This window comes from Phoenix dactylifera, unplaced genomic scaffold (assembly GCF_009389715.1).
Source record: "Phoenix dactylifera cultivar Barhee BC4 unplaced genomic scaffold, palm_55x_up_171113_PBpolish2nd_filt_p 000026F, whole genome shotgun sequence".
In the NCBI taxonomy this organism is placed as follows: Eukaryota; Viridiplantae; Streptophyta; class Magnoliopsida; order Arecales; family Arecaceae; genus Phoenix; species Phoenix dactylifera.
In genome coordinates, this window is record NW_024067667.1 from 1,231,561 (window position 1) to 1,245,064 (window position 13,504).

Below are 13,504 nucleotides of genomic sequence, written 5' to 3' on the forward strand. Positions count from 1 at the left end.
TTTGCTCCTAATCTTCTAACTAAATTAATTGGCAACCTTACCAGACGCTTGAGTTTTCCGAATTTGATCTAGTCTCTAAATGATTAATCTCTTCTTACTCAATTTTGCTTTTATTTTGGTTTTTTTGGCAGGAACCAAAACCCACTCTTTAGATAACTTTTATTTAAGATATCTCATACTGATGGATCTTGAGTGGACAGTTGCAAGAATATCTTATACTTTTTTTGGCTCCTTTGCATCATGGATATGGAGAAAATTCTCTCTATCAACTATAGTTTGGATAATTCATATTATCTTTTAGGATTTCAGATTTCACTTTCTTCTCGCAACCTTATTGTTAAGAGTATCTGGTAGCATCGTCTCTAACTCTTCTGGTATATCCTGCAAATCTTGTCCCATCACATATTCTTTGACCATAAACTTTCAAATTGAATAACAAGCATTGATCAACTTACAAAGACAAGTAGTACCAAAAGCAATCATGTTGATATTTGTGAAATCATCCATCGTGATCCAAATATTGAATCACAATAAAGTCTACACCTTGGAAACACTTATACAACGAAGTATTAGAAAATCTAGAACCATGCCGAATAAATAATTTCAAAATCATCAACAATCAAGTTGCTACTCTGAAACCTTTACTCCAAAAATTGTGCTTTAAATAAATCTAATTGAAGTTGCACACCACTTAACAATACTCCAACCTTACTCTAATACATTATAAAATGTTGCTCGATGTAGATCAAACATGTTGGCCCATGACTCAGAATAAATACCAATTAAAACAAACAACACTAGCCGAAGAAAAAAAAAAGAGAAAAATAAATTTATCTAAAAGAAAATAAAAGTCTAAATAATAAGTTTCGCTCTTCCTTTATAAAGAAGCCTCAAGCCTCAAATCTCTCAAAGATGCCTCTTTCTCTCTCTCTCTCTTAACTTTTTTTATGTAGGTCTTTTCCCTCCTTAATAAAATTACACACTCTTCATTTCTTCTACTAGGAAACAAAAAGGTCATCTTCTTCTAAAAGACGAAAACATGACTATCTCCCATTAGAAAACAAACTCTAGTATATTGAGCTTGAGGCTCAACCTAACTTAATGTAGACATGTATCCTAAAATTAATTAAAACTAATGACCAACTTAATAAATTATAGTAATATAGACGAAAACATGACTATCTCCCATTAGAAGTTGGTAATGGATCTCTACAAGTTGTTGGTGAACCTTTCTAGTCCCTAGTGTCTCCATCCATTTTCCAACCAATACATGGCATGTGCCTTCCATATGACATTGTAGTATAAAAAAGTATAGCCAACCTGCTCATCCAAGGAACACAACCACTACCATGTCTTCCACTATTTATTGTCCCTCAGCATGAATGGGGTGTTTGGTCACATATCTCAACTCCTTCCCCATCAAGTCCGATTCAAAGGCAAAACCCACTCCCCATCCACCCATTTGATCCCCCTCAGCATGCTGATGTGTTGAGTGGTCCCTGTTGCACATCCTTCCCCTCGCAACCGACAATTAAAAACCCTGAAACACAGTTCCCACCTCCTCGTTTCAGTTTCCTTTTATCATCCCTTGTTGGTAGCCATGAAGAATATGGAATCCCTCCTAGTCTAAGTTCTCCCTTTCCCCTCTCTTCTCTCCTCCACTGGATCAAACTAACCACAATTAGAACAAGAGAGAGAGAGAGAGAAATATATATAGCACGATCCTCTGATGTATATGGTGCCGCACAATGTTGTGCTGCCACGGATGGCTGCCATTAAGAGATGGATGGCCATCAAGAAAGGGAATCCATAAATACATGCTATGTCATACATGGTGTACGTTGTTTAGAAATATATAGCACGATCCTCTGATGTACATGGTGCTGCACAATGTTGTGCAGCCATGGATGGCCATCAAGAAAGGAAATCCATGAGCGCATGCCATGTCATACATGGCGTGCATTGTTTGATGGTCGTTCATCTCCTAATGACAGCCATCCAGAATGCACAATACTTTGCGGTGCGTGGGTCATACCGTAAAGGATCTAGGTTTATATATGTGGTGCGTGTGTGTGATTTCTAAAATTATGCTAACATATCGAGAGTTTGAAAATTAGCCTGTAAGCCAACTCATTCTTTCAACTCTTATGTCAAAATAGAAAATAAGATCTAACATCAATATATAAATGCTAATCATGAATCATTATCAAGAATTAAGTTTCACCTGTTGTGTTACAACAGCATATTATCACTCTCCTCGGAGAAAAATAAGTTACAAATGAGTGTATCTACTAAAGTATATGATGCATGTATTGCATTTTCAGAGATTAAGATATTATAGACTTAGTGACTGATTGGTTCATATACATGTCATCTATCCATGTAATGTTTCACAATTGAATGGAAATTAAATGAGATAAAGTAGGAGGAAATATAAAGGCTTCCAAAAGATCAAAGGATGGCAAGATCGGACCCAGGATCCTATGCAGTGTGCTGTTTGCACTGTAGAGTCCAGTGTAGTGCTCGATGGCTATCAGAAGATGGACGACCATTAAACAAGATGCATTGTTTATGATACATAAGAATGCTTTGTTTGGTAGTCGTCTATCTTCTAATGGTGGCCATCGCATACTGCATCAACTCTGCCATGCAAACTATACACTGTAAAGGATTCATGCTAGGCAAGATCAAAGGCAAGTTACATCTGTCTCCTTTAGCCATCTTATGTATGGAGCCCTTAAAAAGTGAGACTAAGGGCTCCCTGCACTAAAATAGTAGCTGTGCCATGTCATGAAGAGAGGCCTGCATCAGTTATAAGAGGAGCCATGTGCCATATATTTATATATATATATATATGGATGCACAAGGAGATTGGACCAATTCAAGTAAGCCCATCATAATGTGCCCACATCAGTTCCATGTTTACAGGGGGAAATTGTGAGATGGCTGAGAATAAAATATGCTCTATTTCTCTCTGCCCTAAACCGAGGATACCGAGAGTAGAACTATCAAAAAAATGCGTAGTGCTTTCATTTGTTTCGAAATTTAAAATTAACCTGCATTGAATCCACCTCACATGGGTTCAAGTCAATCTTAAGTAAAATAAAAATCAACGGCTAGAAGGTCAGATCTACCATGGATATAGAGTGAAAAGAAATAACTTTTCTTCCACAATTTCATAGAGGAAGGGATGAACTTCCCACCTAAAATTGTAATCTCAAATCCGAACTTCAAACTTACACGCATAATTGTGGGGAGGATAAATGGAGATTATCCTGGGTGTTGTCCCGCCAAACGCTCAAAAATGATCATGACATAGAACCTACTTGGATAGATCCGAAAAACTGAAGTTAGTTGAATAATTTTATTCTGTCAAATAGCGGAATAGAATTATTCCACAGAATAAGGAAAATTTATCCCTCCCAATTACAATTCTGTCTCTATCCATTTTTTAAATAAGTGGAAGGGAATAAGATTCAAATAATCATGACATACCCTTACTTTTTCCTCCACTCGCACTTCCAAAATGCCAAAAAAAAAAATCTTACTCTACCAAATAGACTATCCGGTCAGTAGCAGTCATAGTTTATGATAGTTTGTATCATGCTCAATTCCAATTCTTAATCCAGAACTCGTGGACTTGATTTCAATAGAGTTAGAATTTAGGAGAACAAAGAGAGTGCACAATGCAACAAACCATTCTAACTTTTTACGACTAAAAGCACACCAAAAGAGATCAAACTGTAAAGTAACAGCATCTAATTAGAAGTTAACTTGTTGTCAAGGTTCACAGATCTCGTCGCCGTTATCACTTTCCATCGCCGAAGTCTTCTTCTGACTGGCTTGAATCATGCATCGATGACGAACACGGAACAGGAGACATCAGCTGTGGAGAAGACATGAAACCTAATCCTTGGTTCCAAAATTGAATCAGCTACATTGGTTTCTGTCTCCTGAGATATGTGAAGCTCTAATCATGGGTTGCTTATAAGGAACAATAGCGCCATATCTTTTTTTCAGTTTCTGAAATGGCATGAAATCGACTAATTTTATGCTATTTTTATTAGATAGGACAGTCTGTGAGAGGATAATATAAATGTTATATCATTATCTTTTAAAACGCTCGAAGAATTATATAGTGTATGGAATTGAAATTATATTCTACACCACATGTATTATACGATGGTGCACCCCACCGCCCATTTTATCTCATTTTTAAAGACTCTATTCGTAATGCGCTAGACTCTATTCATAATGCGCCCGTCGTGGATTGCGTCCGTCGTGGTGCCGGTAGTGTAGGATATAATTTCTTGGATTCACTGTACAAGCACCTTACTGGTATGATACCGCATGGTTCAAACCGATCAAAATCTTTCTGTGCCACCTGATTTCCATCAACACTCTGATAAAAAGTAAAAAAAAAAAAAAATCTAAAATTGCCTCGATATGGGATGCATATTGCACCATACTGAACAAGTTACATACGAGTATGATAACAGATACTGAAATTACAGACATTGTTCTAAAATATGCATTGTAACCTTTTTGTATGGAATTCATCACGCCATTTCTACAAGAGATCTGCAAATTTCTTTCCAAGATTGCATACCCTTTTGTTTGAAAATTTGCTGCAGCAGATAAAATGAAAAATCACTTTCTAGCATACTGAACGAAGCATACAAAGAACATAAGGAAATGGTCAGTTCCATGTGAAAAGAAATGTTTTATTTCCAGCATCACACCAGCTTGCAGTCAAACAAACCCTAAGGTTTTACTTAAGAACATGATACAGTGGTTTCTCAGGACAAGGAGAAGGCACAGCTCACTGTCAGTATGCTGCTGCTGCAGGTAATGGTCGAGCTCTCCATTCCTGTGGACTGTGATTCTTTTCTGATTTTGATGAGAAGAATACGACATGATTTCCCTCACCAAAAGCATGTCTCGCTAACTTCTCATTTTTGCTTCACACATGGAAAATTATCAGACATGGAAAATTACAATATATATTACGGAGAATCTGCCCTGACTTATATTGAATATTACACATACATCAATGAGAAAAGGGGAAAAAGAGAATGACTAAATTATAAAAGAAAAATAAAAGAAATGTAACAACAACCTCCTACTTTGTAAAGTTCGAAACTCTGATAGAACAAACAAAAATGTTGTTTTCCCATCCCCATCGTAAGTGTATGCACTTCGATAATTTTGCCGATGGATCATACCAGCTCCATCAGGAGAGGATCTCCTGCAGCCATGATTCTTATTAGCTTTATGAAATCAGACTCAGTGTGCACCTCCAATGGATACACAGCAGGTGCTTGAGCTGTATAATAACTGAAGAATGACTCATTAGCTGACAGTCTTGGCTTATAAACAACTTTGGCGAGAACACCAGAGTCAAAATTTTGTGGAGAATCCATTGCCATGAAAAACATTGGCACTGCAATCTTGTGATGAATATCTAAATCTCCAACTAGTCCCACAAGATCGATGAAATCACCCACAAATCTTTGAGGAACATAGAATATCTCACTGCCACAGATGATGAGCCTCTCTTCGCTCATGCTTTCTTTGTAACTGACCTGGAAATGTACAGGAAAATTGCTCACGACTTTCTTCACCATTGCTCCTTGATCTTTAAACCATTGCTCGCCATTGTCATCAATGGCAATAAAAACCCAAGAATGAGGGACCTGAGAAAAGGGGAAAAGGGCAAGTTTTGCTTAGTGCATCCTTGAAGGATAATTCAATGGAAAGAAACAAGGAAAAAACTAATCGAAGATAAATACCTTGTTGGTTATCCACAGCTTTGTCTTGTCCGCTTGCAGGAGATTCCAATAATTAAGAATCATATTATCCTGAACAAATAGAAATCCCTCTGCTCCCTTATATTGGTGAAACACCTTTGGTAAGTACCTGTGAAACCAGAGTCCAGATGAAATAGGGCATTAGAAGATTGAAAGACACTGTCAACTAAATGACTAGTGAAGATTCTCCTTAGAAATGCACATCTAGAATCAGAAAACAATAGTTCTATAGAGAAAAGATATGGGTATCCCAATCTATACTTACATAACAAAGTTGTAATTTACAAAGTAAAAGGGGAAGGGAGTTGGGGCAGGCGAGCAAAGAATACAAACAAAGGCATGCAAATAGTAAATGCAAATAATTTGTTCTGGATATTTTAAGAAAATAGGTTTTTTATTGCAATGATGTAGGTATATGATGTCAGATATTATGTATAAGGAATCTGCATGTTTGGAGATTTTTGAGAAGGCACTATAACATTTCCCTAGGAGAGATTCCAGACCTCCTTGGATTTATTGGAAAACAGCTAAAGCTTTGCACCTCCAAAACAATACAAAGAAGGAACGGTACCAAATGAACCCCAAATACTAATCTTACCAAATCATAAATCCATTTAACAGCATTCCATGAAGAACTGTTTCACCTGAAACAGTATTACAAGAATATCCTTCAAAAATATGATAACATTTCCAATGCCTCTTATGTGCCATTGTTTGTGTATGCAACCAACTTTTTGGATGGAGGGAGCCAGATCCTGACGGAAAGTGACTAAAATCATATCGTAAAGAAATTAAGGAGACAAAGAACAACTACACTTGGTATGCTATGAGTAGACGAAGTATCCCAGCATGTTGAGAGGACATGTGGAAGCCCAATCTTAGGAAATACTGACTATAATATGACTCCACATAAGATATTAAAGTCTTCAAAATTTTTGAAAAGCTTAAAATAAGAAGTCTGGTTTGTGAATAGATACATGACCTGAACCATTGTATGACAGCATAGTCATTATAGAGTTAGAGGTAAGGACTGACAAATGTGCTGGGTATTGATTAGCTATGATTCATAAGGGTTAAGTGAATAGAATCATGTTTTGCAACCAACCTCATGATCTACGAGATCAACTATTGGACAAATACCTTGGTTCAAGCAAAAGTGCCTATCTGAACTAAGACTTCAATGACTCAACTAAGCTAGCTTTCAGTTTTGGAAATATAAATACCATCTCTTATTAATTTATTATCCAGTTCCAAGGCACAAAATAATGCCCCGTAGCTTTTTGTATGATGCCACTATCATATAAAAATCTGAAATATAGATCTGGTTGCTACAGAATTTATTAGTGGAATAGGAAGCCTTCTAAATGAGCAAGATGCATTACTAAGAGATTATGCAACCTAATGGATCATGACTTGGCATCGGTAGTTTGCTAAATTTCTCAAAGAGGGGGAAAAGGGATGCCCTTGAGCAATGGAAAAGGTACATGTTGAAAATTGACCCCCATCTATAATCTAGCAAGCTGACTTGCACACATGCATATAACAAATATGGGAAAGATTTACCCTGTCGCATGGAGCTCCACCAAGAGGGCAAAGCATACAGAAGAAGCCCAACAAAAGATGAAACTAACCATTGGATGATTATATTGTAACATCTGGATTTTATACTTGCAAATTAGTTAATCTGGCAGTAGTAACAACGGAATAAAGCGGTCGTCTCTACCAGTTGATACCATCGTATAAGAAGGTTGTGAAGCAGTGAAAAGAAATTGAAAAAAATAAGCATTCTTTTCCAGATGTATAAATTAGTTGTATCCAGCATGATTCAGGTAAGAAATTGGATATTCCCAAATTTATTCTCCAAAACCATGACCGATCTAGAAACAACTTAACAAAAAGTTCTTTCATTCTGGTGCATCTTTTCTAGTGAGCAAATGGTGTAAAGGGGTCTACAGCCTAAATTTTTCTAATTTGTCATGATTTATTTTCTAAAATTAATTTTTGTAAGAATTATTAAAAATGAAAAGGTCTGAAAAAATTAAATATTTTTATATCAAATAATAAATTACAGTGTCTTTATGCTGCATAAATATTTCAAACTAATAATCATGTCAGAAGGAATTATTTATTCATTTCTTATATCTTTCATACAAGTGTTACACTTGCTATTTCTCAGTATTTTCCTTGATTAACTTTAAGTATACTTGTCTTATTAAAGTGTAGATTTAGTTCTGTAATGTCGCTTTGTATGAGAAATGCTTAAAACCATGCAGTGCCTGTGCTCAATAATAACCAGAATTTATAGATCTCATAGGATGATTTATAAAACTAGACTTGTAAAATTTAGATAGAAGTTATATTTACATGTTCAAGAAATATCCATTCGCTACTATAAAGCACCTAAAAGTCATAGCTTAATAGGAAAAAAAATTTTGAACCAAGTATATCTCGGACAGCATATCTCGGCTAGTGTGGCCAAGTATTGGAACCGATAAAGCAAGGAATGACCACCATCCCGATTTTACATGGGCTATAAAGTCACACCTAGGATTCATAAACCAAATAAAGAGACGTGTTCAACCATATGCATGACAAGTTATCCTAGAAAATGTTTATAATTTTTTCTAGGAATATGAAGCAAATCCTAGAGCAAATATCTTGTAAATTAAAGGGAACATCTGCTATTGCTCCAGAAAGGGCCTTCATGCATGCATCTGTGGTGGCATGACCAAGTTAAAATTAATTCCAATATAAGGAAATACCATAAACCAGCTTCTAAGAAAAATTAGAAAAACTTCTTTCTAACTTTGCTTGTAGATTAAAAACTTTTGAGTTAGACTTGCTTTGAGCTTAAATATCAGGTATTTTCACATTTCCAATGGAAGTTTATTTATGCCAAGTAATTAGATTCAACCTTGATGCAAAATGATTGAAATCCAAAGTTAACTTAATAGCGATTTAAGGGTCAGCACAATTCCAAAGCCCAGACCCCAAATCTAAAAATCATTGCAGCAAGTCTAGCAAACTAAAGCGAAAGCCAAAGACAACTGAAGCAGATTCAAATGCTTCAACGTACATGGTTAGACCCATATAATATAAACTTATCCAAATGAATTCACCTATGTAGGCTGGGTAAGTACCTGATATATACAAATTTAAAATGCTTAACCAAAAGCAATCCAGGTTATATCCAAGTCAATGAACTCAAATAGCACCCACTTGCACCGAAACTTGCACCCTAATGACTCATAAAAAGGCGCTTTTACAACAAAGAGTTACTAATAGATATACAGAAGTATGCCTATGAAAGTGCTTTTTGACAAATGATAAAAGACACTCCATGTAAAGATAAAGCTTTTAAATCGAAAGTCCTACTTGTGTATTAATCAGTCACATCTTCTATAAATAGGTTTTAACGATTTTGAGAATGTATATATTTCCAAGGATCAATAAAAAACTTGAATGGCCATAGTCTTACATTGCTGGATCCAGTTCGACATAGCATTACTGATCTAAAATGACTCCTTTCGTATAAGAGAATCAGGTCAACTTAAAGGGCATCCCAATGCATGAAGCTCCCACCACTATGGGTCTGAGAAAGGTCAGATGTATCGTAGCCTTACCCTTACATATGGACAGACTATTTCTATGTTTCGAACCAATAACACCCAAGTCACACTGAACCAACCTTACCACTACACCAAGGCATGTCTCTAGAATCAGGTCAACTAGGACCACCAAAATCAGTTTTAAGTTGTGAGGTTTACTAAGGTTACCATAAATAGAAAACAATAGAAAAATAATACAACCAAATCAAAACTCTATGATATTCTTTCATATGTTTAGAAGGTTACCTTGCATGAGATAACCCTCTATGATATTCTTTCATATGCTTTAACAAAAGCCATCAAAATGATGGGAGCATTCAATTTGCTTAATTCATCATCTGTAGAAAGAAGAGGATAGCTGCAATTCGAAAATTTTACTGCTTAAAGCCAACTTTGATGTCACCCATGATCATATAAATATAACAATATTTCACTGTGTCGTTCACCCTCTCTTCTAAATCTATCGCATGGTCACAAGATTAATGCCGTAATGTTGTGATTTATTAACTAACGTTACCTCATCCAGTTTTCATGAACTCTATCCATAAGCTTTAGGTGGAATGCACCTCTGAATACAAATTTATCAGATGCAGTGCTTTTGCTCCCTTTTACTTCCACTGTTTTCTGGGCCTGTTTCATTTTTGTAACTTTTGGCACAAATTCCTTTCTTGCCACTGCCATATATGACTCTTTCCGCACATGAATAAAGCATCCTATTCACTATTTAGTTCTTCGGCAAAATAGCAACTAGTCATGTAATGCCTATGATTATCTATAACCATTAGTTACCTAGTTTTTCTACATATCTATTTAAACAAATCCTAGTTCTTTGTTACCCTCACCCAGTGTACCCGCAACAAGCCCAAGTCACACTAGAATGTGAAGAACATACACCAGTCTGAAACTGTGTACCATCTACAAAAATAAATCTATGTATCGTAATATTTCAAATGACTGCACAGGTCCTAACAACCCACAAGTGGCACATGAGAGCTAACATATTGTGCACATTGATACCAGAAAGAATGAGGTGGCCAAATACAATAACGAAAGCAGGAACTAGAAGCAGCATTGGGCGTTGATTACACCAGTAGGATAGAAATTCACCAAGCTGCAAGGTGTGCTAAATCAAAGTGCAGTAAGACAATTAAAGCTAGTTATACTGTGAGGAAACAATGTATCAAAACCAAAAAAAAAAAAAAAACAGATGAAAGGAAATTAATGTGGCAGGCACTTACTTGTATGCTTGCTCTAACTGGCCTTTCTCCACAGCTAGATCAGTATTGTTATGCTCTGATAGAATGATCACAGTTTTAAATATTCGACCATAGAGCAACCTCCACTCCAGGGCCGTGCGGTCCACAGGCGCACTGCAGTACATAACGAGCACAACATTCCCAAAGTTCTTCCTCCACCGTATAAGGTTCCCGATCTCGTAGCTCACAGTCCCAGACTCCTCCACACCAAGGTGCACAGATGGTAGCCTCTTGGGGATGAACTCCTTCCTATCTCCAAGCCCAATAGTTGCGCTCGGCCGGTCCAATTCCAACGACATCAGCCTTGGCTGCTGGTATCCGACAGCAAGCAAGTCCTGCAGCCAAGCGGCGGTGAACTTCACATCCTGCTCAGTCCAGAACCCCTCCTCAGCCATTGCATAGCTCAGATGCAGGATCCTCTCAAAGAGTGTCCGCTTCTTCGATCTCCATTGAACCAAGAACTTGATAAGGCGGCCGACATTCACATGGAGGTCCTTCTCTTCTGCAAAAGGGTATGCCTGCGCCTTGTCCACCCGGCGGATGGTCGGAGGATAAATCGCCACATAACCCCCAATCTCCCACAGGATCCTCTGCGCCCAGTATCCTCTCAGCACATCCGAAGCCATCGAGCTGACCGACACCGGCAGCATCAGTCCCCAGAATGCCTGCGCGTGGAACATGGTGTTGAAGGAGTTGACGGGCACCATCATGCCCTGCGGCAGCGCAACCTTGGGAGCATCCTCATCAAAGCGGATGTCGAACGCCTCCAAATTCGACGACTTGCGGGTGAAGTAGAACACGGAGTCGACATCCGGCAGGCCATCGGAAAGCCCCTGCTGGATGAACTGCCGGCCGCTGAACACCTCGGTGTAGAACTCCTCATGCCCGACCTCGCCGACGTTCTCCAGCGGCAGCCCCCTCGGCCACACCGAGCGCTGCCCAAAGTGCACGTACGGATTGACCACCATCCTGCTGGGGTCGGCATGGCTGTACTGGAGGAGGACCGGGTGCTTGGTCGCATGGGCCTCGCCGGCGAGGTCGAGGTCGAAATGCTCCCCGAGGTCGGCGCCAAGGACCTCGGCGCGGTCGTCGGCATCGAAGATGAGCTTGGCGCCGTGCTGGATGGCGAAGAGATACCCGACGGACTTGCGGAGATGGGAATTGTAGGGGAGGAAATCGACGGTACGGAAGCCGAGCTGGGCCTGCTGCTCGAGGGAGAGGAAGATGACGCCCTTGAGGGACCAATCGGCGGGGGTGTGGGAGTTGCCGACGGCGAGGAGCTGCCACCCTTTGACCCGGGCGAGGGCGCGGAGGGAGTCAGAGGGAGGGGACGAGACGGATACGACGATCCAGCGTTCGGAGCGGAAGGCGGCGAAGGGGCCGAGGGGGGGGATGGAGGGGATGGCGTTCCAGGAGATCTCGGGGTAGACGATGCGGGAAGGGGGGGCGGCGCGGGTCTTTTCGAAGCAGAGGAGGGCGGCGGTGTCGCCGGCGCTCCGGAGGAAGAAGAGTGCGGCGGCGGTGGCGACAAGGAGGAAGACCGCGAGGATCTTGTAGAGATTATCCGACAACCAGATGGAGAAGTCAAGATTCTTAGCGGGATGGAGGGCAAAACGGCGATGCTCGCCGTTGTGGTGGTTGGTGGAGGGTTTCGGGGGTTTGGGGTGGGAACGATCTTGGACGAGCATTCCTTAACGATGGTGCTTTCAAATTGTTCAACAATTGGATGGAATTTGCAATGGAAATGGAATTGAAGTACAGTTACTAGATCTCTTGACTTGAATTGAATTGAATTTGGAGTGGAAATCAGGATGGAAATGGTGATGGCAGATCCTTGAATTCTCTTCTTTCAGCTCTCTAATGCTGATGGATGGCTTCGTTTTGCATAATTTTTTTTGTATGGGTTGTGGGTGGGATGGATGAGGGAATGCGGTGGGTGCTGCCGACACGCCAGCCTTCTCTTTCTTTCAGTTTAGGTTTCGCTTTCCTGCTGCAGAATTAGGCCCATGAATGGATCTAGTTCAAGGGCTGGATCTGGGGGTGGCTTTCAGTTGAAGGCTTTGAAGGAGCATGGTTTGTTTACTGTCGTAAGGGAAGAGGACATGGTTAGGTTCTGGTCGAGCAGTCGTCAAGCTGGAACCATCCAGTCGGAGTTACTTGGAGCAGTCGTCGCTGATCCACTCTACGGCACCTCATAAAGTATACAAAGTCGCAACCTCACTCAGAGTCCAAGAATTCACGCAAGCACCAGCGGACTCCAAAAACCTTCTACAATTATTTAAGACCTGGAAAATATATCAACCGAGACATCCGAATCACGGTGGGGAGATGGTCTCGTGTTTGGAGCACATGTAGAGACCGTAAGTTGGATGGTCTCGTGGTCTGCTGATCATTTTAAAAAATTTTATAGATCGAAAAAAAAAATAGATGTACTATTTTTTTATTTTTTAAATATATTCAGATTAAAAATATAATATATACGTATATATATATATATATATTAATTTTTTAATATTTTAATTGTCTAAAAAGAACTTTCCGCTTATTAAAATAAAGGAAAAGTAACACGACCTAATGCTGCCTTAGGCTTAGGTCCTGGTTTTGCCGATGCGTAAGGGTGGCGTTCTCGTTTGTAACCAAACTTTTTAGAACAAAATTGCCTCAACTAGAGTAGAAAGCTCCTGTTGAAAGGATTCTCCCCAGGGTCAACTTCGGTTTCACCTTCGAGTTTCATCAAGATCAATTTTGATGGCTGTCTTGGATGGTAATAGGAGAGATGGGGTCGGATTCGTCATTAGAGGTCCGAGTTCTGATGCGGTGGCAGCAGGAG

General features: G+C 39.4%; 1 protein-coding gene across 1 annotated transcript; it reads right to left on the reverse strand.

Annotated features, from left to right (window-relative positions):
* Positions 1 to 4,703: 4,703 nt before the first annotated feature.
* On the reverse strand, positions 4,704 to 12,926 carry LOC103702562 (probable glycosyltransferase STELLO1). Its single transcript, XM_008785047.4, has 3 exons — positions 10,657 to 12,926; positions 5,793 to 5,919; positions 4,704 to 5,696 (listed from the first exon to the last, which is right to left on the reverse strand). The coding sequence occupies exons 1-3, from the start codon at positions 12,360 to 12,362 to the stop codon at positions 5,220 to 5,222; spliced, it is 2,310 nt and encodes a 769-aa protein (XP_008783269.2). The 5' UTR covers positions 12,363 to 12,926; the 3' UTR covers positions 4,704 to 5,219.
* Between the last annotated feature and the right edge of the window lie 578 nt (positions 12,927 to 13,504).

Excerpts from the sequence above, each read along its gene's own strand:
- LOC103702562 (XM_008785047.4), bottom strand. The coding sequence starts at position 12,362 with ATGCTCGTCCAAGATCGTTCCCACCCCAAACCCCCGAAACCCTCCACC. Across the intron at positions 5,920-10,656 it reads CAGTTAGAGCAAGCATACAA|GTACTTACCAAAGGTGTTTC; the intron begins GTAAGTGCCTGC and ends CTGGTTTCACAG. Across the intron at positions 5,697-5,792 it reads AGCTGTGGATAACCAACAAG|GTCCCTCATTCTTGGGTTTT; the intron begins GTATTTATCTTC and ends CCCTTTTCTCAG.